At 36.8% G+C, this 26,232-nt stretch overlaps 1 protein-coding gene across 4 annotated transcripts in view; it reads right to left on the bottom strand.

The window, feature by feature from the left end:
• Window positions 1–25,272, bottom strand: part of ITSN2 (intersectin 2) — a 95,116-nt gene extending 69,844 nt beyond the window's left edge. For all 4 annotated transcript variants that reach the window (XR_010919051.1, XM_067544679.1, XM_067544677.1 and 1 more), the window contains exons 1-7: window positions 25,233–25,272; window positions 10,324–10,416; window positions 8,852–8,915; window positions 6,321–6,484; window positions 4,672–4,872; window positions 4,302–4,398; window positions 1,356–1,498 (exon numbers count right to left, since the gene is read on the bottom strand). Coding sequence is in view for 3 of the 4 variants with exons in the window: in XM_067544679.1 (XP_067400780.1) it covers window positions 1,356–1,498; window positions 4,302–4,398; window positions 4,672–4,872; window positions 6,321–6,484; window positions 8,852–8,915; window positions 10,324–10,416; window positions 25,233–25,263 (793 nt within the window). In the remaining variant the exon portion in view is untranslated. The remainder of the gene's footprint in view (window positions 1–1,355; window positions 1,499–4,301; window positions 4,399–4,671; window positions 4,873–6,320; window positions 6,485–8,851; window positions 8,916–10,323; window positions 10,417–25,232) is intronic.
• Between the last annotated feature and the right edge of the window lie 960 nt (window positions 25,273–26,232).

Here is a 26,232-nt window from a genome sequence, read left to right as displayed (position 1 = left end):
GCTACTTTACTTCTCTTGCTAACGAACTATACAGATTGCTGGGCAGGCTACTGAAGTCTACAGGAAAAATGCTAGTAAATGCTTAGCACTTTTCACACTTCGATCAAAGTCCCATATAGTTCCTATCCCATATAGTGATTGTGACACTGCTGGATTAGGGGGACCTTTTATTATATTATTTAACATCAATATGTCAAAATTGCAATAATTCATATGAGATATGCTATGTCAGGTACTATTAGAAAGGTTATAATTTGCTAAGTATGTTGATATTGTTTAAGTGCATTTGTCATATTTGTATTGGGAGACATGGATATATTTGATGTATTTGTATTTCAACTTGTGCTGTGTTTCTGGGCGACACCCCAGACAGGAAGGCTGCAGGGAAAGATTAATCCAGGGAGCTACACCTTATGAGTCATGTGACCCTGGACTCCATCTTATTTCTGTAAATTTCAACAAACATCATGGCAAAGGCCAAGGGACATAAAATGCAGCTGCACCACATTCATTTTGTCTTTAGTCTTCAGTCTTCACCTACCTCCGGATCAACTCATCTACAACTGAAGCTGTGATTCTGTGAAACAAAGGACTGAGACCCATCCAGGTACTGGATGTACACCAGAGGGACTATACAAGTCTACAAACTCCACAATTGTAATAAAAACCTGATATACATGGATTTTCAAATAATTTGTCTGTATCTGATTACTTTAATCATTTAACACTTCTCTTATAGTTTGTTACTTTCCTTTTATAATAAATCTTTAGTTTTAGTTACTAAAGGATTGGCTGGCAGCATGGTATTTTGGGTGAGATCCAAACTCATATTGATCTGATAATGTGGCTGAACCTTTGGGGTCAGGAGAATCTTTTTGGTAAAGAGCATAGAGTTTTAAATAACTTCTCTCTTTACTAAACCTAGCGGCTGATTGGGGGCCAGAGACTGAAATGCAGTAAAGGGGGCTGTGTATATTTTGTTTTAGCTTCTTGATAACCAGTGTGGGGAAACAGAAGCACTGTTTGTGGCTGGTTGGGAAGTCTGACTTCATTGTCACCCAAAAGTGCTGTGAGAATCTGCTCACCTTTTGCAGCCTGCCCTGATCTTGGCATTTTCAGGTGGCCACCCTAGGCACCGATGGATCACTGTGACATTTTTGTAAAAGCAAGTTTTGTATCTCAGTGAGACTCAGACCAAAAGATTACATTAGAAAAACGTATGGTTACTTAGGATGAAATCCAGGCTCCATTGAAGTCGGTTGTAAAATTCAGATTAATTTCAAAGGATTTCACCCATAATCTTTTAGATTCTAATTAGAAAAAACTGTTTTTTTTAGTGCAAATGCTATACTAACCTGATAAGTATCCACTCATGCCTTTATCAAGACTGTTAAATTTCTGCCTGTATTTTAATCTGGCGGCCTGAGGAACTGCCCAGTCTGTGGATCCAGTCTTAGGTGAATTACCAGTTAGTGAAGTGGTGGAGGAAGAATTTGAGCTGCAATATAAATGTTTAAAAGACAAAAATACATTATTCTAAATTACATTGTTTAATAAACAAGCTGTAGATAGTATGCTCCCTGGAACAGCGGTTGTCTCCCCTTATTGGTTTGTGCAGCACTTGGCACAATGAGGCCCCAATCCTGTCTCTGTCTTCTATCCTAATAGAAACATTATATAATTTAAAAACCCTCTTTTTCATCTCTAATATGCAACTAAAATACAGGAATTACACACTTATTACATGCAGCACACAATGTTTATTTTAGGGTTGTCAAATGATTAAAAAAATAAGTGCAATTAATTGTAAGATTAAAATAATAGTCGCGATTAATCGCAGTTTTAGTCGCATTGTTAAACAATAAAAGAATACCAATCTGAATTTATTATAAATATTTTGGATATTTTTCGACATTTTCAAATATAATGATTTCAATTACAACACAGAATACAAAGTGTATGGTGTTCACTTTATATTACTGTTTTTTATTACAAATATCTGCACTATAAAAAAGATAGACAGAAGAAATAGTATTTTTCAATTCACCTCATACAAGTACTGTGGTGTAATCTCTTGAAAATGCAACCTACAAATGTACAATTATTAGTATTATTTTTTTACATAACTGCACTCAAAAACAAAACAACGTAAAACTTTAGAGCCTACAAGTCCACTCAGTCCTACTTCTTTGTTCAGCCAATTGCCAAGACAAACAAGTTTGTTTAAATTTACAGGAGATAATGTTGCCCACTTCTCATTTACAATGTCACCTGCAAATGAGAACAGGTGTTCGCATGGCACTGTTGTAGCCGGCATTGCAAGGTATTTATGTGCCAGATATGCTAGACATTCATATGCCCTTTCATGCTTTGAACACCACTCCAGGGGACATGCTTCCATGCTGATGATTCTTGTTAAAAAAAGAATGTGTTGATTTCTTTTGGTGGCATCTGACTCAGATGATGAAAATGAAGGTGTGTCGGTCTGCACTGCTTTGGATCTTTATATTTTTATAGTGCAAATATTTGTAATAAAAAATAATAATATAAAGTGAGCATTATACATTTTGTATTTTGTGTTGTAATTGAAATCAATATATTTGAAAATATAGAAAAACAAACGTTTACAATAAATTTTAATTGGCATTCTGTTATTGTTTAACAGTGCGATTAAAACTGTGATTAATCGCCAAATTTTTTAATCTAGTAAATTTGCTTTGCATTAATCACTTTCATTAACTGTGATTGGCAGCCCTGATTTATTTAGAGCATTGTAATGAAAAATTTAACATATTGAAAAAACAATCTTTGTATTCAAGTAATATGCTGGTAAACAACATGTTGAAGAATTTGTATAAAGTAGTATTTAATAAAAATATGGGAAAATAATCCAGTAATTTATGGAAGGAAGGGGGAACATCCCAATACCTGTAAAAGCCTACAGCAGGACTGTGAAGACTAAGGACAATGATTGAAAAGCAAATTTAAGTGAGGACATAAACTGAATCCAAAAATCAAACCATGAATATGTGAAAAATCCAACCAATGAACTCACCCCCAAAATGAAATATCTGCCGCTTCTAAAGTCACTCCTTCCTGCCAATACCCTAAACCAGTGGCACCCAAACTTTTTAGGTTATGCCCTCCCCTTTATCCCATCTTTGCCACCCCCACCTGGACTGGGAGCAGGGCCACAGTCAGGGCCAGGGGCTGGAGCTGGAAGCAGGACTGCGATGGCCAGGGCTGGGAGCAGGACTGCGGCAGCCAGAGGCCCAGACTGGGAGCAGGGCTGGGGGCCGATCTGGGAACTGCAGCCAGGGGTTGGGCACTGGGGACTGAGGCTGGGAGTGGGGTCAGGGGCTGAGCCAGGAATCGTGGCTCAGGGGAAAGGCTGGGAGCCAAGGCCAGAGCCATGGCTGGGGTTGGAGCAGAGCGGGGCGGGGCGGGGCGGTGCTCCCTCCCCGTCCCCCCAGGGCCTGGCCCAAGCCCTACCGCACCTCCCTGAATGTTCTTCTGCGCCCCCTTAGGGGGGCACACTCCCCAGTTTGTGGACCTCTGTCCTAAACCAAAAGGCCTCACCTAAATTAATACTTCTTCCACCTAAAATTTTACACTGCTGATACCACAAGTTCAGAGTCATTGAAGACAGGAAGAGTGAGTGCTGATTCCGACAAACCCTTTAAACCACTATATTGCATAAACCTGGTTGTAGCAATAGTGGAGAACTGTAGGGGAAAATGGTTAATATACACACAGCCAAAGAGACCAAACCTTTATTTTAAAAACTTTTGGCAGAAACAAATAAGGAAGGTGACCACAAAGATTTATGATCTCCATTACGTACAAAATAACCTTGGAGATAAATGTTTGCAATAGATAATCTTCTCGACAACTTTTGTATACATAACTTCTTCATAAAAGAACATGTTGAAATACTGACATAGCTTTCATAACATCTAATTCTTGGACCTTATGTTTTGCCTTTGTTTATTTAATACTACTAACTTTCCATTCTGTCTGACAGCGCTATTTCACACTTGAACCCCCCTATCCCACTTTGAGTACCTTTCTTACATTTACTGACAATGTTATTCAACTGCACATATTCAAACACAAATTAATCTCTTATTTAAAAGTTTGCAGTTCTCTCTTAGATTTGTTCAGAAATATCATGTCTATACATGCAGTTCACACATCTCCTTATTTTTCTGCTTGAAAATATAAACTGATACATTGTAATTTTTAAAAAGGTATTTGTTATTAAAAGTCTAAGATGACATTTTAAGTCTTGAGTTTCATACCTACTAGATCCTAAATCGATCAGTGACTGTGCCTTCTGTATATTAGTACCACCAAACCCTCCTGCCATGGGACTGAAAGAACCAGTATGAGGCAATGCTGGAACAAAAAAAGAAAAATAAATGGATACAAGTTAATAATCATTTGGTAGAAAAGGCCCTATATTTTGCTGGAGGCAAGAACAATTTAATGTCAAATTTTTACACTAATAATTAGTTACAATCTGCTTTATAAAATACATTTGAATTTTAAGTACAATATAGATCTTCTCTTCACATACAGATAAGAACTCTTTTTCCAATCTATAAGTAATCTAAACTAAGAACTAGATTTGTATGCCCAGAACTGAATATCTTACTGTATTGTACTTACTGGAGGAGAAAGGCATAGATAAAGGCTGAAGGAGACTGGATGTTCCATTTGGCAATGATGATGTACTGACAGAAGGCATCAGGGGAGCAGAGATAACCAAGGGAGGAATCGAAGTCACTGAGGTCAAGGATGACATGGGAGCTAAAGGTGCGATTGTAGGCACAGATGTTGGGATGGACAGATTTGGCATACTACCCATTCCTAGAGGAAAAAATTAAATAACTATAATTAAACATTTAATGCTGTAGTATCATCCAGAGGCCTCAACTAAAAATGGGTCCATTGTGCCAGGTAAATGCTATACAAATACACTGGAGAAGACAGTCTGTGTCCAGAGATGCCAACAATCTAAAATGTACATTCACTTCCATTATAAGATCTATTTTCCCCCACACTTTGATCAGCTCTAATTCAAGTTTTCCAACCACAGAGTATGCTGCATGCAGAAGAAAGCACAAATGAGGAAACAAGCAACATGTGCTCAAAATATATTTAGCCAGTGTTTCCAGTACCCACCACCCTATAATGACTTCTCTACAAGCCTCTTACTTCTAGACCCTCAGGGACATAAAATAATGGACTTTGAAGTTGTGGCAATTTATGTACAGAAAATCTATCACTGTTACGGGACTGAATCTTGCTTGTCCTGAGCCTCTGTCTGCAGTATTCTTGGAGGAGAAATTCCACATTTGAAAGCTAATGGATTTTTTTTTCAAAGCTGTTGGAAGTTACTAGGGGCATTGGCATCATTTAATGAGTACTGTGAAGATGGATTGGTGGGCAGAATGCTGAGTGAGGTTGTGAACAATGCATGATAAATTAATTTATCGCATGGCTCTGCAATTCATCACATGGCTATCACAGCTATATATTTATAAATGTCTATACTTGTGTAAATGTACATACACACACTTTAGAGCTAGGCAGATAATTAAAAACACTTGTGGAACAGACACATGCATACACATACTTTTATAATATGTATACACACATGGATGCATAGGATCTATTTTGTAGTTTAGCAGATGTTATTTGGTTTATAAACACTTCACAATATACAGTTTAATGCATACAAAGACTCCCAAAACACTCAGAGGGACTAAATCATAAGCTAAGGAGAAAATTTAAATGTTGAAGTAGAGCTGGTTGAGTACTATTAATTGAATCATTTGATGATCTTCAAAAATGTTTTAAATGAAACTATTTTTGAGAGATTTTAAACATTTGCCTAGCTTTAGTTTTAAAGCATAATTTTAAAATAGCAGAAGTTAACATCTTGGAGAGAGAAGAGAAAAAAGTTCTAGGTCAAGGGGACAGCCTGTAAGTCACACAAAAGAACAGTTCTCATGCATCTCACAAGCCAAAACAGTAATGATTTAGTGTGATACTCCTGTGTGAATTACATTGTTGGCAGCTAATATGCAACAAACATCCAAAATTGAAGGATAATTCTTCAATAGCTTCAGAGAAAATTTTTTGCAAAGCTCTTTAGAGATCAGGGTATCCTTTCTGCAATCATTGTTTCTTTAGCTAAATGATCTGCAATGATCTCATCTATTAGAAATAAACATGAAAGTATCTCAGTAATTTTTTTTTGTTTCTTGGTGAATCTCTCAACACCAGTAAATGTATTAAATATTTGTAAGTACCAAAGCGAGCAGAAATTAATGGAGAGAATACTGGAGGTTGCTTCATGATAGGGGGGAGGACCACAGGCAAGTGTTGACCTTGTAATTTTAGTTTGATGAGTTTCATAGCTATGGAGAATTCCTGCTGATCCATCTTCCCATCTTTGTTCAGGTCTGCAAGAGCCCTTAAAAAAAAAAAAACCAGGGGGAAGGAAACATTAACTTCCTCACACAAAACTGAATGCTTATATAATTTCATTTACTGCCTCATTATGCTATTTCCTTGCTATCTTTTGTAGTTTAACCTGCTATTGATCTTACAAAAAGTTATGAATGACCTTCCACAATGTGGAAATCCTTAGAAAGTTGTAGATCTTGATTTTTTTGTGCAGGGGACAGTTGTTTTTTTTTTTTTTTTTTTTACATGTGCTAATAAGACCATCTAGCATCATCTTCTGTGACTCAATTTCTAAAATTATCATACATTAAACACTCAGTGCCTAGGAAACTGGAAGACTATCTGGCAAAGTAGCACCTTCATGCCCAGTGTGCAACATTTATAGTATCAATTATGGCTCAGTACTAGACAAATGGATCGCATTAAATGAAGATCTGGCATTACAAGAGATTAATTCAAAAGACTGAAACACGGTTACTGTTTCACGGCACTTACTAAAAATCCGTAATATAGTTACATAGCATAACTACATACTATGGATCACTATGTAGAATTCAATTAGTGTGAATTTTATTTTTAAAGTTTAACACTCACATGCATCTCTCATGGGACCTTCCCAAACTGATTATAACCAGCAAATAAATACAATAGACAGCTCATGCACAGAGAGAATATTTCCAGAAACTTCCACTTTCCTTGGAAGATTACTTCATATAATCTAATAAATTTTATTGTCAGAAAATTTTCCTAATACTTAACTAATTTCCCTTTTCTTAATTTCATCCCACTGCTCCTAGTTCCTGTATATTCTAACATACCATGAAAAATAATTCCTATCCGTTTTTCATATGTACACTCTTTAAATATTTGTATATGTATCTTATTCACTTACATATCTCATTCACCATTTAGCCAAGATATAGATAGATATAGATATAGAGAGATGCCCTAATCTTTCCTCACAAGTCAGTTCCTCTAGCTCCTTGATTACTTATAGGTCTCTTCCCTGAATTTTCTTTAGTGTGTCTGCATATTTCTCGTAATGAAATGCCCAAAAACAATAGAATGTGCATTCAGCTATCACGCAGAGGAATTATTACCTCCCTATTTCATGAGTTGATGTCTCTTCCTAAATTATTTAAAGCTGCAGTGGCTTTTTTCAGCTGCTATCTTACATTATAGTAACTCTGCTGTAGCCAATCCCAAGCCTGGTTGAAAAAGGAGAAGGGCTGGCATCAGGTTTGCAGCGGGCTGTAAAAAGTTGCCATAAACTGACACTGAGTCCTCAAATGAATAAAAATGAGGAATGCAGGCTCAGATGATTTGGTCATGTCAAGCACAGTCTTGACAACTATGTAAAGGTAAGAGAGTCCAACAGATCAAGATTATAGGAAACAGACAGAGAAGCCAACTCAAGAAGTAGCGGGATGTTATAAAGACACGTTAGCACGTGGTATGATATACAGCACTGAACAGAGCACTTTAGAAGGAGAGGTCTTGCAGAGCAGACCCTATTTGAAGGGATTAATGCAAGAAAGACTATTTTACATTACAGTATTAAATGCTATTTACTATCCATAACCCAACTATACAACTTTAGGCTTTATGTTTTCCCAGTTTTCTCCCTGTGTTTGGGCTATTTTCCACCCCCAATTAACTAGCCCCTCATGGTGAATCTTATTTTATTATTTCTTATCCATATTTCACCTCTCTAGGGACTTTTGATTTCTCTGTGTTTACTGGCCTTTCAAATACCATTCAGCTTAGTATCAAGCATGAAATTAATTAACCCATTGTTTCTCTCTTTTTCCATAGTATTATTTAAAATGTTATGTAAGGCCTAACAACGTACTTTGTGGCACTCCACCAGATGTCTCCTCCAATTTGACATCTTACTGTTTATCATTACCCTTTGTTTGTGATGCTAAAAGCCAGTTTTTAATCTATGCGACAGTGCTCCTGGTCCACCAATTTGAATTAATTTTGTGAGTAGGATTCTGTGAGTTGGATCAAATGCTTGATTAAAAAGCAAGTGTGGCCACAGATCTGTAATCAGATCTGCTCAGACAGACCTATTCATACAACACAGCCCCACTGAGTCCAACTGCAGGATCATGGACTAAAAGTGTACATGTACTGTATTCCCTTAAACCACTAATTATGTAAGAAATGCAATCAAGGTTGTCTGTCATTATTCGTTTTTTATACCACCACATTCATTTTTACTCAAGTTCCATTACTTCCATTACTTCCATTACTTTAATTTCTTCAACTATTATAACAGACTGAAGCTTAAATATGATGACAATTATATATTGAAATAAGTGAGTTCAGGCACCATTCTTGTTTTTATATATATTTTAAAAAGCCTTACCATATATCAGCTAGGACTGGTGATGGTAGACCTGACTGCAAGAAAAAGGTACGTGCTTGATCACCTGTGATAAAAGATGAAAGGACTAGACATTGTATTAATACTTTACAATAAAGTCACAGATATTTATTAAAGCCAGAATTTTCAAAAGAGCTCAGCAGGTTGCATACTGAGTTCTTTTGAATATTTAGAACTATGTAACAAGCTTTTGGTGACAGCAGTTTGCATGTACTAATGTATTTTGTAATCTTGACTCCAAGAAGCGTATTAAATGAGCTATAAACAGCTGTTTAATATGTCATAAATCAAGAGCAGCCAAGAGCTTACAACAGTACAATGTAATGGATGGAGTTGATGGAGTATTCAGTCTTAGACTCACTGACTTTTTTTTTTTTTTTTTTTTGAGGTGGTGGGAATGAGGGGGAGAACAGTATATTTTTTATTGCAGTCTAATTTTGTTCACTACTATCTCTTCAATCTACAGGAGAAAACTTTAAAAAAAACATTCGGTATATAACACACAATTCCGGACAGACAGACTTTTATTACTCAATATTTCCGGGAAGGGCTATGACTTGTTCAAATCCACACCAAGTTTCACACCTATCAGTATGGATCACACTGTTAAATACATGCATAGTAAAACAAAAATTCTTGTGTATTCACATTAGTCAGTTTTCAAGGTTTGGCATTCATGTGTATGCAGGAAATATATTCTTACATTGACATAATGCCTTTCATCTCAAAGCATGTTACAAATACCTAAGTGATCCTTCACCACTGAATTCCAGCCTTTTCTGGGATGGAACACAGCAGATTTTTAACAGTGAATAGCAACACTAGCATTTTAGGAGAAGAAAAATGTTCAATGCAACTGAAAATGCCAGAAGAGTACAGGTAGGCAGAATGTAATTACCCAAGTTGGAATTTGGGGAAGGCACTGAGGTTAATACTCAGTTACTTATGGTAAATTCCATAGGCTCTTTAATGAACACAAGTTGTCAGGACCTTAGTTTTACATCTCATACCAAAAATTAAAACTCCAGCAGCACAGTGCCCCTCAACACCATTCAGAAGGAAGACTGCCCCTTCCTCAATCACCAATGTCATTTGCTGCAGCAACTTCAATCAGTTTTCCTTGGCAGCCTCCCATCCAAGCACTGACCTGGTCTGACTCTACTTATCTTATGAAATTGGATAGGATAGCAGCAAAAGATGGTTGGCTGCATTAGGGCAGAGGTTAATAAGAAGGATGTCCCCTTTGCAAAGGCATTCTATGCCAGATGTCAGCCAAAACAATGTTTACAATCCTGTGAATGTAAGAGTTTGTAATAAAAACCTGTGCTTTATGATAAAACAGCATGGTAATTAGTCATACAGCAAACAAATGGCTGAACAAGGGTGCAGGTTTTCAAACTGTTTTACACAGGTACTTTAGTGCACACAGAAGTTAATGTATAACATAAACTAACCTGTAATATATCCTCCTATGGGTTTAAGGCTATCAAACTGCTTGTCATGCTTTGCTCGCTCTTCAGAGGTGATAGCCCACATATTTGGGCCTCCTAAAAATAATACATTGAAAATATTATGTAAAAATAAAAAACAGTCTGTCAATTGGGAAATTAAATCTTTGTTTTTTAAGAGACAAAATTAGATCAAGAGCTTCTATGACACACCCTGCTCCCTTTGGCAAGAATACTTCTGAAACACTGAAACTTTCCTCCCAGATGTGGTCTGAGCTGAATGAGTTCACCATCTGGCTTGTCTTATACTCTGCTTTCAAAAAAGTTATGCTGTCTTTTGAAAGCTGGTGTACAGCAGCTTCCTTCCACTGCTGATTGTTCACAGCTTAGGCAGGAAGCATGTTGCTCATGCCACTTTGTGTGAACCAAATATTTCCTTGGTTCACTGGTAAACAAATAATGCTGTTTAAAAGCAGTGGCTCTCAACCTTTCCAGACTACTGTGCCCCTTTCAAGAGTTTGATTTGTTTTGTGTATCCCCTGTTCCACCTCACTTAAAACTACTTGCTTACAAAATCAGACACAAAAATACAAAAGTATCACAGCACACTATTAGTGAAAAATTGCTTACTTTCTCATTTTTACCATACAATTATAAAATAAATCAACTGGAATATAACTATTGTACTTACATTTCACTGTATAGTATATAGCACAGTATAAACAAGTAATTGTGTGAAATTTTAGTTTGCACTGACTTTGCTAATGTTTTTATGTAGCTCATTGTAAAACTAGGCAAATATCTAGATGAGTTGATGTATCCCCTGGAAGACCTCTCCGTACCCCTGGTTGAGAACCCCACGGTTTAAAGGGTCTCAGAGAGAAGGCTAATGCACTGCAGCTGCCAACTACAGGATTTGTGCTATTTTTTCCCAACACTGTAAAATCAAAATTGTTGCTTTAAAACAAAAAATAACAAATCACTTTTATTCTACAAAGTGGTGAAATTGTGTATTACCTTTTAAAACTTTTTATAGCATATAATTTCATTTAAGCTTGAAAAAGATAAATTACATGTAAAACAACACCAACTCAAACTGACAGTTACCCCTTTCATTAGTTTTTACATTTACTACAACACGTGTTCTTTATGTTGTGTTATATGGATTAACTAGGGAGAATTTTCAAAGTACCTAATTCCATCCTAGAAGGAATGGGGTATGCACATGGGATAAGCAATAGTTAGAAGTCACTGAGCAGGATGCAAATATTAAAATTGAAATTTGTTTTAAAAAATGTGGCCAAGTGTGGGGCAAACTTTTATTTGGGGGGAAACTTTTCACTAGATCTCAATTTTCATTCAACCAAACTGGCCAAAATTCCCAAGGAAAAAATCAAAAGCATCACCAAATGAAATAAAAAAATTCTAAAAATGAACTCATAATTCAGTATCAAGGTTTCCATAAAACTATTCGATTGTCCATCAAATAATTCCTCCTTCCCATTGAAAAACTAGTTTGAAAAAAGGATTCCTTTAGTAGAACACTACTAGTAGTGTCTACTATTAGTACTACTATTAGTTGCTTTAAAAGTCTACACAACACTTCCAGTGCTTTGAGGTTTTCTAAGTGCCGTTCCAATTTCAAAATTGGGAATGTATTTAATGTTTTGGAGGACTCCCTCCATTAATTTTGTTTTCCAGAAAGCCCTCCTAGTTTTCAGGACTCACACCAAAATCAACATGCATGAGCTTAACCTACGCTTCAATATACACTACCTCCTAACAGTGCTATTCACCTGATGTCCCTGGAAACCTTACTCTGCTTTCATGTATAAAGGAGGAGAGCTGGTCTCTTCTCTTGACATCTTGTTAGGAACACAACTATCCTGGCTTATTAACATATTAAATTCTTTATTTCTGCTGCTTAATATGGAGAGAGTAATAGCTAACCAAATAGAAGGGTAGTGGGGTACTAGAAAGAAAGTGTACAAACCAAACAATTCCTGATGACAGCAGCAAAAATTATAGAAGCAATCATTACAGGTTCTAAATATATGAGAGTGGTGAGACACACACACATACAGTAGCATGTAGTGTGGATTGTGCTTGCAGCAGTTTATTAGTCTGGCCAATACAGATCTGTGTTACGAAAGGCGCTAACAACAAAGCACTATAAAAACTGCATGGTAGAGTGGCTAGAGAGGTATAGAAAATGATCGTAAAAGCAACATCCCAAATTTTTTCCCTTGTACAAATGTATTTTAATTCTCTTCTGAAGCAGGCTGCCTAGAAACAGAAAAAGGGCTCTCTTGCCTATGGTCTTGACTGAGAAACAACAACAAAATGGTTCAGAACCTAAACACATTCACAAGTTCAATGGTAAGAGGAGACTTAACAAGTCTAGCCTAACCCAAAGAAGGCTGAGGGGAGATACAACTGTTCTCTATAAATACATCAAACTAATAAGATGACAACTGTTACATAATATTAAAGTTGCTTAATACTTGCAAGGATTCCTCAGGTTAGACAAAGGAAGTCTGGACTCAGAGTCCAAAGCCCTCAATCTTATTCATTCCTTAGAGGCTTAAGTCTGGAGAGGTGGGATGTTGTGGGAAGGAAGAAACACATGTATAGGCTCCCTTTGCTTATCTATTTCAGAGTTCTGTAATATATTCAAGAATTCAAGATCTACATGGATTATTTGCATAGCACATGTGCAGTCTGACAAGGAGACATGTAAAGGATTAAGTGTTAGAAACTCTCAGTGCTTTTAAGGGCTTGTCTACAAATGAACCATTATAGTGGTACCACTGCAGCTGTGCCGTTGTAGCAATTCAGTGAAGGCATTACCTACACCAAGAGAAGGGGTTCTCCCACTGGCATAGGTACTGCATCTCCCCGAGAAGCAGTGGTTTTTTTCATGCTCCTGAACAACATAGTTATACAGACCTAAGTTCCTTGTGTAGACCAAGGCTAAGTCAGCTAATGGCCCACGTCTTGAGAACTCACATTTACTTATCTCCATAAAAGAAGGATCAGGTCAGTTCAATATTCATTGTGGGGTCCTTGGAGGCTTTGGAGTGAGAACACACCAGAAATTATGCTTGAAATCACATGGCATCTTAAATAAAAAAAAAAAAAAAAAAAAAAAAAAGAAGAGTCTGCTCTCAGCTGTGCACATGGCCAAGAGAGAATGGTGGGGCCTGCTTCTAAGAGGGTGAAAAGGAAGCTGGTATTAAACCTAATATTGCATCAGACTGATAGTTCTTATCCACTTTCGTTTGAACATTGCTTTTATGGGCCATCTTGCTCATTCTGCTTCTGAACTATGATGAATCAAACCAGGGAAGGAGAAACATCTATGCTTTCTTTAATCATGAGCAATCATAAATAAAGAATAATCATGACAGCAAAAGAAATTGGGAGCTTAGCAGCAAAGAGTCTTGAAGATGCAAAATGCCTCTTATTGGTTGCTACCTACCTCTTTGGAAGAGGGGTAGCTACACAGCAGCCTGTACTGGTGGCAATAGGGTCACGATATTGCTTTTCCATTTGAAAAAAAAGTCTTCATATTTCTCTCAGACATTCATAAGAGTTATTTCTTTGCTGATGGTAAGATGTTTTTTGCTACTCAGCTCTCTTTATAATCAAAACTATACTCCAGCAAGCTACGGATTTAATTAATTCCCGAGAGATAATAAACGTAAATTGGAGGTGAGTTCCTGCTCCACATAAGTCATGATAATCAGTAATTATATAATGCTTTTTAACTTAAAAAAGCATAACATTAAGCTTCACAATACCCCTATGAAGTTATTTAACTAAATATTATATCATTCTTAAAACTGATTATATAATGGTGTGTTCACCATTACTTAATTACAGAATCACAGAATTAGAGAAATGAAGGACTGGAACACAACTGGAAAGGCCATCTAGTCCAGCCCCCTACGCTGAGGCAGGACCAAGTAAATCTAGACCATCCCTGACAGATGTTTGTGAAATCCCAGTCACTGGAGGTTTTTAAGAACAGGTTGCACAACCTTTCTTAGTAACCCATTTCAGTATTTAACTTTCTTTGTAGAAAGCAAGTTTTTCTTAATATTTAACCTAAATCTCCCTTGTTGCAGAGTAAGCCAATTACTTCTTCAGTGGACATGGGGAACAACTGATCACCGTCATTTTTATTATAGCCCTTAACATATTTGAAGACTGGTATGAAGTCCCCTTTCACTCTTCTTTTCTCAAGACTGAATATGCCCAATTTTTTAAAAAACTTTTCCTCATAGGTCAGGTTTTCTAAACCTTTTATCACTTTTGTTGCTCTCCTCTGGACTCTCTCCAATTTATCCACATCTTTCCTAAAGTGTGGCCCCGGAAACTGGACTCAGTATTCCAGCTGAGGCCTCATCATTGCCAAGAAGAGTGGCACAATTCCTCCTATGGCTTACATGCAACATTCCTATTAATACACCCCAGAATGATATTAGTCTTTTTCACAACTGTATCACATAGTTGTCTCATATTGAATTTGTGATCCACTCTAACTCCCTGATCCTTTTCTCTAGTACTACTGCCTAGCTGGCTATTCCCCGTTCTGCAGTTGTGCATTTGATTTTTCCTTCTTAAGTCTCGCACTTTGCAATTGTCTTTATTGAATTTCATCTTGTTGATTTCAGACCAACTCTCCAATTTGTGAAGATTGTTTTGAATTCTAATCCTGTGTTCTAAAGTGCTTGCAATCCCTTCCAGTTTGGTTTCATCTGCAAATGTTATAAGCGTACTCTCAACTTCATTATCTAAGTCATTAATGAAAATATTGAATAGTACCAGAAAAAGGACAGTTAGTCCTCTGAGGGATGCCACCAGATATGTTTCCCTCAGTTTAACTGCAAAATATCGATAACTACTTGAAGTATAGTTTTTCAACAAGTTGTGCACTCAGATGACAGTAATTTCATCTATTCTAGACCACATTTCCCTAGTTTATTTATGGGAATGTCATGCAAGATTGCAACAAAAGCCTTACTAAAATCAAGATATATCACATCCACCGCATCCCCCATCCAGTAGGCCAGTACTCTGTCAAAGAAAGAAACTGGTATGGCTTGACACAATTTGTTCTTGACAAATCCAAGTTGGTTCTTATTTATCACTAACTTATTACTTATTTTTATCTACAGGGCAGAACACAATTTCTGTTGTGGTGGCACTCAGCGGCTAGGGCCCCATCGTGGCACAGTATAAATATAGAGCAAAGAAATTACCTCATCCCAAAGAATTTACATTCTTTGCTATTTATGTAACTGCATTCACGTTTTTATTTAATTAGTATTTTGTTTTTCCATTCTCTTGTAGCAGCAAGAAGATCTATAAAATTGTCACCATTAGAACCTTGTTAATTTTCTTTCATTTCTCACATACATTGGTAATAAATAACTGTGAAAACTCATTCCACACTGTTTTATGAAAGCCCATTCTGAATCAAGAAACAATGTTTTTCTTTGGAAAGCTATAATTATTATTCTAGTCTACAACGCTTGCAAAAGAAATCAAATTTAACTTTTCCTATTTCTTCTTTTGTGCCTCAGTATATTGGTACACATACCAGGTTGAACCTAACCTCTTCTTGTCTCTGGACTTCAAGCACTACCATGCATAAGGAAATCAGGTGGATCTTCAGATAAGCTTTAGTACCTTTTTCTCAGATTTGGAAAGCAATTGCTATAATCCACTACTGAGAGAGAATAATTCTCATTTAGGGCAAATGCAACAAATGATTTTAAACACTATGTATGGAAAAATAACAAACACATTTTTATCTGCTGACTCAGGATCTGCCAAAATTATATTGAGCTCTTATTTTATTCTAGTTCCAGTATATTCTGATGACCTGTCTCTCTCATTTCAGAAGTCCTCTATGCAGTCAGTGCTCCAACATATACTTAAAAAGAAAGTCATGGCCCCAATGATTGCTCTCAGCTGAAGAACCCTTCTACAACCTTGCCCACCACACAAAGAATTCAACCTGACTCCATTACCCAACAAGAAACCCAGTCACCCAGAAGTATCCCAGGATGTTCAGCCACATATGAATTCAAGGAAGGATATGGAAAATTTTACATAAATGATGTTATAAACACAAAAACTGAGTCTGTTTTGCCAAACTCTCCCACACCAAGCTGTCAAACCCTCCTGGTCTTGAAAAATCCACTTTTTTCTTTCATTTAGGGCATATAAGAAGCTTTCCTAGATGAGTTCCATAACTTTCTATAGAATCTAAGCTTTCATTTAGAAAGAATAAGTACATTGCTAGCCATTATGGCTGAAAAGAAAACATACCAAATGTAAACAGAGTGTAAACTGATGCAATGACGGCCTTCTAAATCCACAGAACACTTTCACTGCTGCTGCTGCTGCTCAGAGCTTACTAAAACCACAGCACAATTAAAACGACAAGACCATGATTAGTTTAGCTACTATTTATCAAATCTTTGTGGGTTACAGTAAAACTGACAAGAATCAGGTCAATTTAATTCTGCTGGAGTTTGGGAAAGCAATGAGCAGTAGCAGAAAGGAATTATTCAGTGGGGAACAGGACTCAAAAATGAGGACTGGAGTACGGACAGAGAAAGGGAAATGCCTTTCTTGTAGCAACCTGATGCTGAGTGAGGGTAGAGTTGTTATTGAAAAGTGAGATCTCCCTATCTTTTGCACATGTCTGTTGCTAGTAGGTTTAATTCTCTGGATAGCAGGCGTTTGGTAACATTTCCAAGTTCTAAATGTGGATGCATGGATGAGGGAGGGTGGAAACAGGAGGACAGTTTGATGGGTTGAGTTTATAAAAGTAGTAGGATACAGACAGATTTTGGGAACTTGGCCTGGGAAGAAAAGCAAACATAAAAAATACAGGGGAGAAGGCAGAGAATACAACCTAGAGAAAGGGAAAGAGAGAAGGAAAAAAAGAAACATACATTGAAGACAGCTCAGGAAAAGATACACCATGATTTATTATAGAAAACAGAAAGAAAAGGTTGAGTGAAACCACTGTCTCCTTGGTTCCTTGTACTCCACCATCTGCTGTTTCTTGTCTTATACTTGGATTGTAAACTCTTTGCAACAGGGACTGTCTTTTTGTTCTGCATTTGCACAGTGCCTGGCACAATGGGGTGTTAGTCTACGCCTAGGGCTCCTAGGCACTACGGTAATACAAATAATAAACAACAACAACACTTGACTAACCTAGTAGTAAGTTACATTTTAAAAGCATTTATTAAATTGATTGACAGCATATTACAACTAAATACAGTACACTACTGTTTTATGTCTTTAAATGGGAAGGAGGCAGCTTGGTGGCACAAATATTTTTCACCCTGACCAACTAGTAGGCTTAGTCCTTGTGCTAGTAGAGCTGAGTAACTTTTTCAAGTCCTGTGTAAGGCTAAAGCCTACTGTCCACCTGTCCCTCAATCCAGACCCACCTTCGTCTACACTGTTCTTGGAATCTGAGAAACGAAATATGAGGCATATTGCTGACATTCCAATGTTATACCAATTATATTAGAGAGAGGAAGTTCATACATGCAGCAAATCACACTGATATTTTCTCCAGAGCTTGCAGATTTATTGTAAAATACATACTTCTGTGGCAACAACAAAAATCTTTCATTGCCTAGCAAAGTTATTCTATAGTCCCAAAGAAGAAGATACAACCCATGCTTTGTCATACCAGTTCACACTTACCAAAAGTTGCAGTTTTTGGTGACACTAAAATACTTGTTTTATAAATAAAAGAAATCAAAATGGTATTCTAGACAGAGATGACATTTAAAAAAATTAAATTAAGAGTGTGAGGGAAAAAATGCGTTTAAAAAGATAAAAGCATGGTGATTTTAATGTAAGCTCAATTTTACAAATTGAACATCCTGACTAACCAGGGGTTGTTGGATACCATTCAACAGAGAAACAAGTTTTAACCTTCCTATTTTTAAAGATTTGTAAACACACATATACATATATGTAGTGGATGCCCAACCTTGGTGCACTGCACACGTTTTCTTCAGGAACATTAAATCATTCTCTGTAAAGTTAACCAATAAAATCCTATCTAAATGAGGACCAGTTTGACACACACTTCTTTTAGACTTTCAGTTTTGATGTCAAGTTTTCCATCAACTCCTACTCTCTTTCTTAAGTAGGACTTAAAATTACTATTTAATAAAAACAAAATAGCAAGTGTGCTGAGGAACTGACTTGGTATCAGGGTGGACAAAAATCAATTATTATTCTTTTTAAAAAACATCAATAAAATACTAAATTTCTCTCTCATTTAAAAAGTAACAGTTACAATTAAATCTCATCACAAACATGCTAAAGCTACACTTACAGTCTCATAAAAATGAATTAATGGCTCTAGTCTGTCCAGCCTAACTACCAGCTCTTGCTTCTTGAAAGTTCTGGGCTTTCAGTTTCTGTTTCAGTTTCTGTTTCTCAGCAGACTAAATGTGCAAAGAAAGACACAGGCTGGATAGGATTGTTGTTGTTCTGTGCTTATGTGGTGGTGGTGGTGGAGCTGGGCTAAGCAAGGAGAGGAATTAGTTAAGACACTGACTTAAGGGCACAGAGAGAATATTTTCATTGTTTGGTATTATTCACTCAATGCTGCAAACGTGGCAAAGACGAGAAGATACTTAGAAGAAAAAATGGAAGGAGACTCCTTAATAACATATGGCTGCAGTGCCCATTGAATGCATCTTTTAGCCAAAGACTTAAATACATCTTCTCTAGTAATAAAAGAAAATATCATTGAAGTCACAAAATACTTCCGTAACAACCATTTTTCTTCACCTTCACTGAAGAGAGTAGGAGGATCCAAACTAATTCTCCCTCAAGATGGTCGATGGAATTCTGTGGTTGATTGTTTTGAACAATTTATTAAGAACTGGCCTATTCTCAGAAAACTTTGTGAAGAAAACTGTGATAAAATAGATGGAAGTATCTCATCCAAAGTATCTAACATTGGATTAAAGAGGAATGTAGAAGATATGCTCAGTATACAGAAGCCTATATCCATAGCCTTAAACAAACTTCAGAGAAATTGTTGCTGCATTTCTGATGCTGTCGAAATTTGGAAGGCACTTCAAGAGACACTGAAGAAAGAAATACCTCACCAGAAAGTTAAACTGCAGGCAATAAAGAAGCGAATGGATCAAGCACTAACTCCACCTCATTTTCTTGTGAACATTCTCAACCCCAGATACAAAAGTAAATGCCAAATTCTGAAGATGGCATGCCATAGCATGGGCATCTCAAAATCACTCCACAGTTATGCCAGTCACAATAAATTTCAGGGCTGGAGCAGAACCATTTAAACAGTACATGTTTACTGATGATGTTTTGAACAAAGTCACTCTCCTGAATTGCTGGAAATCATTAGCCAGGTGCCTTGAAACAGAGTTCCTTCAGTTGCTAAGCCAACTTTTCACAACAGTAGCTTCCTCTGCAGGCACAGAGAGAATATTTTCATCGTTTGGTATTATTCACTCAAAGCTAAGAAATCGACTAGTAGTTGAAAAAGCAGGAAAACTCTTATTTCTGTTTCAGTCTCTGAATAAAAATGACAGTAGAACTGGGGAAGATGAGAAGTAGTTGTAGAAGTTTTAAGGACAGCGTACGTTTAGTGTTGTGATAACTTGTCTGTTAGAGTTAATCAAATTTGAAAATTAAGGGGAAAAAAAAAAAGTTTAAGGTCAGCTGTCAGCCGGCAACTCATGAGACTGCTGCAACTGCAAATGTGAAACATTTAAGTAACATTTAAGATTTAGTTTAATAAACTATAAGTGCTATTGTGTTTGAGTGTGTGATTTAGTTCTTACAATTCCTAATGTACTGCTGCTTGCATCTGTAGCTTGACACAGGTAATGAGTATAATATACTATTTCCTAAATTAATAAAAATCAAGTTATTAAAAAATTACACAAAGTATACCCTCCAAGGTGTTGTAAAATGCTGTACTGAGTTGTAAATCAACATGTTTTAGTGATCAGATTTGCACCACTGTTTAAGAAATATGTGAAGAACTATCAGTGGGAAACTTGATTTAAATCAATGATTTTCTTGGTGATTTAAATCAATCCACCCTACTTGATATACTGAAAGGCCTGAACCTACACAATTTCTAATTAACACAGCGCATCACAGAATGAATACACTTAACAGATTACTGCAAAGAAAACAACATGCATTTATTCTTTGCATAATAATTAGAGGGCTAAACGTGAACTCACTGTGCCAGTATTAATTAATATTATTGAATCATTGTTCCAAATGGATAGGCCATAGTGACCAGAGAAGGGAATATTAGCAGACATTACAAGATACCATTTCATCCAGTACCAGTTTTCTGTAAGTTACAATGATCCATAACACTTATCATAGCTTACAATAATATTTCATGTGGATACCAAAAGCTTCAGTGGCGAGACCAGACGGCCCACGATGGACATAAACTAAATATTCAATCAGACCATTGTATGCTCCTTGCCAGAGATCAAGCCAGATAGTGTTTGATTTGCAAGGAGGCCACATCCCTTTGCAATTTGCCATGACGATGTCTACTAAAGCATTTTCCAAACTTTTGAAAGCTTAGCCCTCCTTCAGGAAAATGAAACTGACCACACTCCCAGCCCCCTGCAACTTCACCATGTGAAGTTAAAGTCTTACATACCTTAATTTATAAATCTTTTGTGCCTGCTTAAGAAGTTCTTCATGCCCTATTCCCATTTTGGGAAGAGCTGGTTTAGAGCTTCATAATATACTTCCACTCCTTTTACATGCTTTGATGAGCAGTGAAATATTTAACAATGTTGATGTTTAATGTATCATTTGCATCTTGGGAGTCTTATCATTTGACTTAAATGGAACCGAAATTTCACTCAATCCCTTAATGCCTAGGCTAGTCTCCAGGATGCCGAAGTAAGGCTAACGTTATTAGACCTAACTCTATTTTCAGTTAGTAAAATCCAATTCAAGTCACGGGGTTGGACAAATGTGGAGAATGAGTGAGTTAATGTGTATTATTTTCATGAATATCAGGTGCACCTCAGTTTACTTGTGTGATATTAGTCACCCTGACCATAAGAAGAAGTTAAATCAAAGGAGGCTGTTGGAGGATAACAAACAGGAAACAAAAACAAAAACCAACAGTAAAATAAGGTACAGTCCAAGAGAATATCAAGGGTTCCTGAAGAAACAATGGCGAAGCAATTAACTGGGGACTATCCTCTGCCTGGCTCCAGCTAGGATGGGAAGTTTATTCTTCCTAGATCAAATCCCAGGATCAAAAGAAATATTAAAACCTTAAAGATTCTGGCCTGGGGAAGAAGGGGGTTGAGTGGGCAGTAATTGCTGTAAGTGACTCTCTGACAGAGAATCACAGAAGGTGTGCTACAGCAGGGTAGTCTGCTTCTCCCAGCATAGAGATGGAAATAACTGCGCTGAATGGTACTTTCAAACATAGCAAAGAAAGATTAAGGGTTAGGTAAGGAGAAATATAGGCCTTTACCATTTTAGCCCATCTCTGACTGCTATGTACCTTTGGGTGAATCAATAAATAATACTTTGTTTTGAAGAAGCTGTTTTTGAGTCACTTTAATCAGCCACTGTCATAGGCTCCCAGAGGAAAAGGACTTTCAAGTGCCAAACAGCTGGGCCTGTTGTGTTAACACGGATGGTAAACAGGGGTTTGCAGCTCAGAGATTCAGTCTCAGAGTGGTAGGATTGTGTAGTTCCACCCAGAGAGGGGTGAAGGTAGAAAAACATGTCCCCAAAGCTATAGACATGAGAGGGACTAAATGGCACCTAAAGTTCAGCTCACCCCATAATTGTGAAAAGTACAAACTACAGTATTTGGCCTTCATGTTCTTTGTAAACAGGTCCTCCTCACCTTCCATCATAGAGCTGTATCTCTTCACTGAAGGAACATTTGAGAAGAACAAGCTTCATATTCTGTACTTCTCAAGATTACATATGGGCTTCATAATGCCTTACCTCCTTTAATAGTCATTTTAAACCTATGCAAATAAGTAGCAAAATAAAAGTCAATTCAAGTCTTGGAGTGATGTAAAGTTTTGCTTTTATGGCACACAGGAAAATTAGACAGACCTTCTGCTATGATAATATGAATAATAAAACTTAGAGAAAATTATTTATTTTATTTTATTATTATTACTAGTAAAGGGTATTTGCATAAAAATAGGACATTTGTTGCTAGCTGGCTCATGTGCTCTTGGCTTCTTATTGGCTTAGTTGTATGACAGCAGATCGGAGCTTATATCAAACTCTCAGCTATTTGGATATTGGGACACAGCCTCAGAATGGCTCTGTTAGGTGTTTCCATGCACTGAGAAGTTTCCCCTCACACTCACACACACACCCCTCCTCATCTATATACTTCAAAGCATTTTGCAAAAGTGTGTCTCATTATCCCCATTTTACAGATTGGAAATGGTTGCACACAGAGGTTGATTGGGTATTGTGGGCACTACCCCAATACAAATAATAGGAAACATACGCCTAAGGTTTCACAGAGAGTGAATGTCAGAGCTGAGAATACAACCCTGGTCTCCAACTCACAGTCCAACAGCTTATCCACTGGACCACACTATTTCTGCAGAACAGATATTCACCTCTATATGGTGATCTGCATGGTATAAGTCGCAATATCTTACATTGTCATGTACCTTTAACCAGCTCACCGCACTTCTCCCTCTAATCTAGTTCCACCAAAACTACCTGTAACAATCTAAACTTCTGAATTATTTTCATATAGCAGCCATTTTTGTGTGGTACTGAGATTTTATTGGCACTCATTTGGGATGAGCTGCATAATTCAAATTACTTCAGTTGAGGAATAAGTGGTAGAAGCAGATAATCCTGTTTTAATTGAAATAGCATTAGTCATTTAAAAACAGGGAAGAAGAATACAGGCTACACAAACAGAATAGATTCTACAGAAAAGGTTGTTCAATATTTACCATGAAATCTCAGTAAGACTTTAAACTTCTCTCCACCTAACTTTTCAAATGCACTTAATTCTGATTAAACAATATGACTGAATAGCTACATGCACTCAGATGTGCTGCACAAGGAAGTGGTTTAACTAAAGGAACAAATTTCACACATTAGACTGTAAACTCTCTGAGGGGAATCGCCTTAAGTTTACTTGACACTGTTCCCTTGAGAACAGGGGAGAGGGAGCAAGGTTTGTTCCGCTACAGATTGAGAAGTGGTTCAGCTCCCTAAACCAACAGATTTTTGAGGTCTGGAGGCCCTGTTCCTCAATGCTGTTTCTTTGCTCCCTACAGCCTTCTCCCAGTGCCCAAGTGAAGTGTGGGGGGGTGTGATGTATGTGAAGACAAAGCACAAGACTGCATTAACTTTAGGCACAAATAATTCACTATAGGGACAGCAAGGGGACAATGTCTGGAGATACGCTAGCCAGCCCTGAATCACCAGAAGGGTTACCATGGGATTTGGGGTGGGGAATAATGCCAGAGAACCAGCACTTTAAAAAATAAACAACAAAAAAGCCCAACAACAGCAAAAATAAAACAGGACTCCTCCACCAAGTTTCTGTCCCATCTGTCCAAGGAATTGGAAAAGACAATCTGGTACCCATCTTGTTTTGCCTAAGAATTCATGTATGCAATACATGGATTTCTTTTGTTCTAACTTCTACTACTATACTAATTTTTAAAGCAAAACTGAAACATTACTTCTGGATGCAGCTACAATTACCATTTACAGTATAACAATGTGTTGGTGAACAGCACATTAATGGTTTTATATAACATTTTATTTAACACCTCTATAACATGGCTGTATAGTTAAATTTTTGTCCTATATTTAAGACTCAAAATATTTTTATTTTGCATGTAAAATACCTTATCCTAATCACCCTCACTTACCTTAATAGTTATGAACTTTTAAATTAGCTACTAGAAACTTAGTCTTTCTTATATTAAATCCCCTCAAACAACAAACCAGATAAACTGCACATTTTTTACCCAACTGTCAGATTTCCCCCATTTGGCAGACAGAGCATGTCTTGCCTCTAATCTTTCTTTTCATTTTTGGGTAACTTTAATAGTAGCAATGAAGTCACCAGGTAACACAGTATACAAACTTCCAATTTCTCAGAAGATTTAGCAGTATGGTTCTTTAACTCAGACCATTCCCTTTAGAAACAGAGAGATCCAACTGACTATCACATAGGCAGCACTTGCATAGCATCTTTTAAATTTTCACCTGAAGTATGTCTTTGAAAGGAAACAGGGAAAAAACCCATGAGCTTCTGCATTATTTGGCATGACAACAGAACATAAAATTAAGAGGGAAAATATTTAAGATTTTTCTGCATATTTTTGAGCACATTCTGCATTGATTATGAATAATCAATTAATTGAAATACTTTACTTTTAGATATGGTAAATATTATTTAGTTTAATTAAAACATATCAAAATCTTTTGCCATATTATGTAAACTCAGATACGTATTCCATTAATTAATGATTACTTCGTTTATTCCTCATCTGTAGTCATTCAGTATTCAAAAATACAGTCACACATTGGTGTGTAATAATCCTTTAAATGATCTAAAATTACTAGATGCTCCAGGCATATCTGCACTCTTAATTATACTGCAGTACACGCTTATGCTGAATTCCTCCAATTCCTGTAGAGTACAGACTATAAATCACAGCCTATAAGCAACAGTAGATGTGCTACAGCAAGTTGACCAAAACACTGATGCATATGTTACAACCAGTTAAATTTACTAATAATATTGATATTAAAAAGAGAGACAAAAAGCACTCTTCAACCCAACATAAATGAACCCAGATCAAGCTGCTTACCATTCATGGCTGTGGGAAACTGAGACATCATGGTCTTGAATGTGCCTTCCTAGCTCTTAGCCATCTGCAACATAAAAACATTGTGCCATTAATAATGCAACAAGGGCAGAACACAGCTTAATGCTCCCGCTGAGCAGAGGGAATGTCTGTCCTCTTCAGCTCACACTTCCGGCAGCAAACAATGCAGGGCTTCAGGCTGCTGCTGAACAAGCTCAATTTACATTTTGAAGTAGGTGGGAGATTTTTATTTGGTATGCAGTGCAGTCTTGAACCTAGAAGTACGTTCTTAAAGGAAAATGGCATTCATTGTATAGTATGTACTGCATAAAATACACACACACACCCCACCACACCCCCCACCACACTGGAACATATACCGTGCAGAACAATCCTTCACTGGACAGAGGATGGACTAGACAACCTAACAGATTTTTTCGAGCTTGAACTTCCATGATTTACATTAATATTTATCAAAATTAAAATTATAATTGTCATACTTGAAAATAATACTTCTGTTAAAAAAAGGAAGTACAATATTGAAATTCAATAGTTCAAATACTGGAATTCAGTAGTTCAAATTTCCACAGAACTTACAAAAGTGTGGATAGTGGAAATGACCCTGCACACAGCATTCTGTAAAATAAGCTCTAATCAAATCATGCAGCAGTTTATTTCCAGCATATTAAACTGAATATTGTTATGAAGTCAATTATTTCTGTTATATTATCAAGAACAAAAAGTATCATCATCAGAGGGATTCTTAATAGAACATACTTTCATAATAAGAAATGTTCAAATACGACTGCCTGTCACATTTTGCTTTGCTAGTTTGGTCACATTTCAAGAGCATTTAACATTTTAAGTTCTTTGTATTTGCAAAAGATTAACAAATTCTCAAAGCATTCTTTAAACTTAGGCACTGTCCCTGTTTTACAGATAGGGAACACCCATAAAGAATTAAGACAACAAACACAGGGCATTGCTTCAGATAAAATCATTT

Source organism: Emydura macquarii, unplaced genomic scaffold (assembly GCF_026122565.2).
Source record: "Emydura macquarii macquarii isolate MOO-44397 ecotype Brisbane River unplaced genomic scaffold, CSIRO-AGI_Emac_v2 contig_1027, whole genome shotgun sequence".
NCBI classification, from domain to species: Eukaryota; Metazoa; Chordata; order Testudines; family Chelidae; genus Emydura; species Emydura macquarii.
This window is presented reverse-complemented; position numbering and strand designations above follow the sequence as displayed.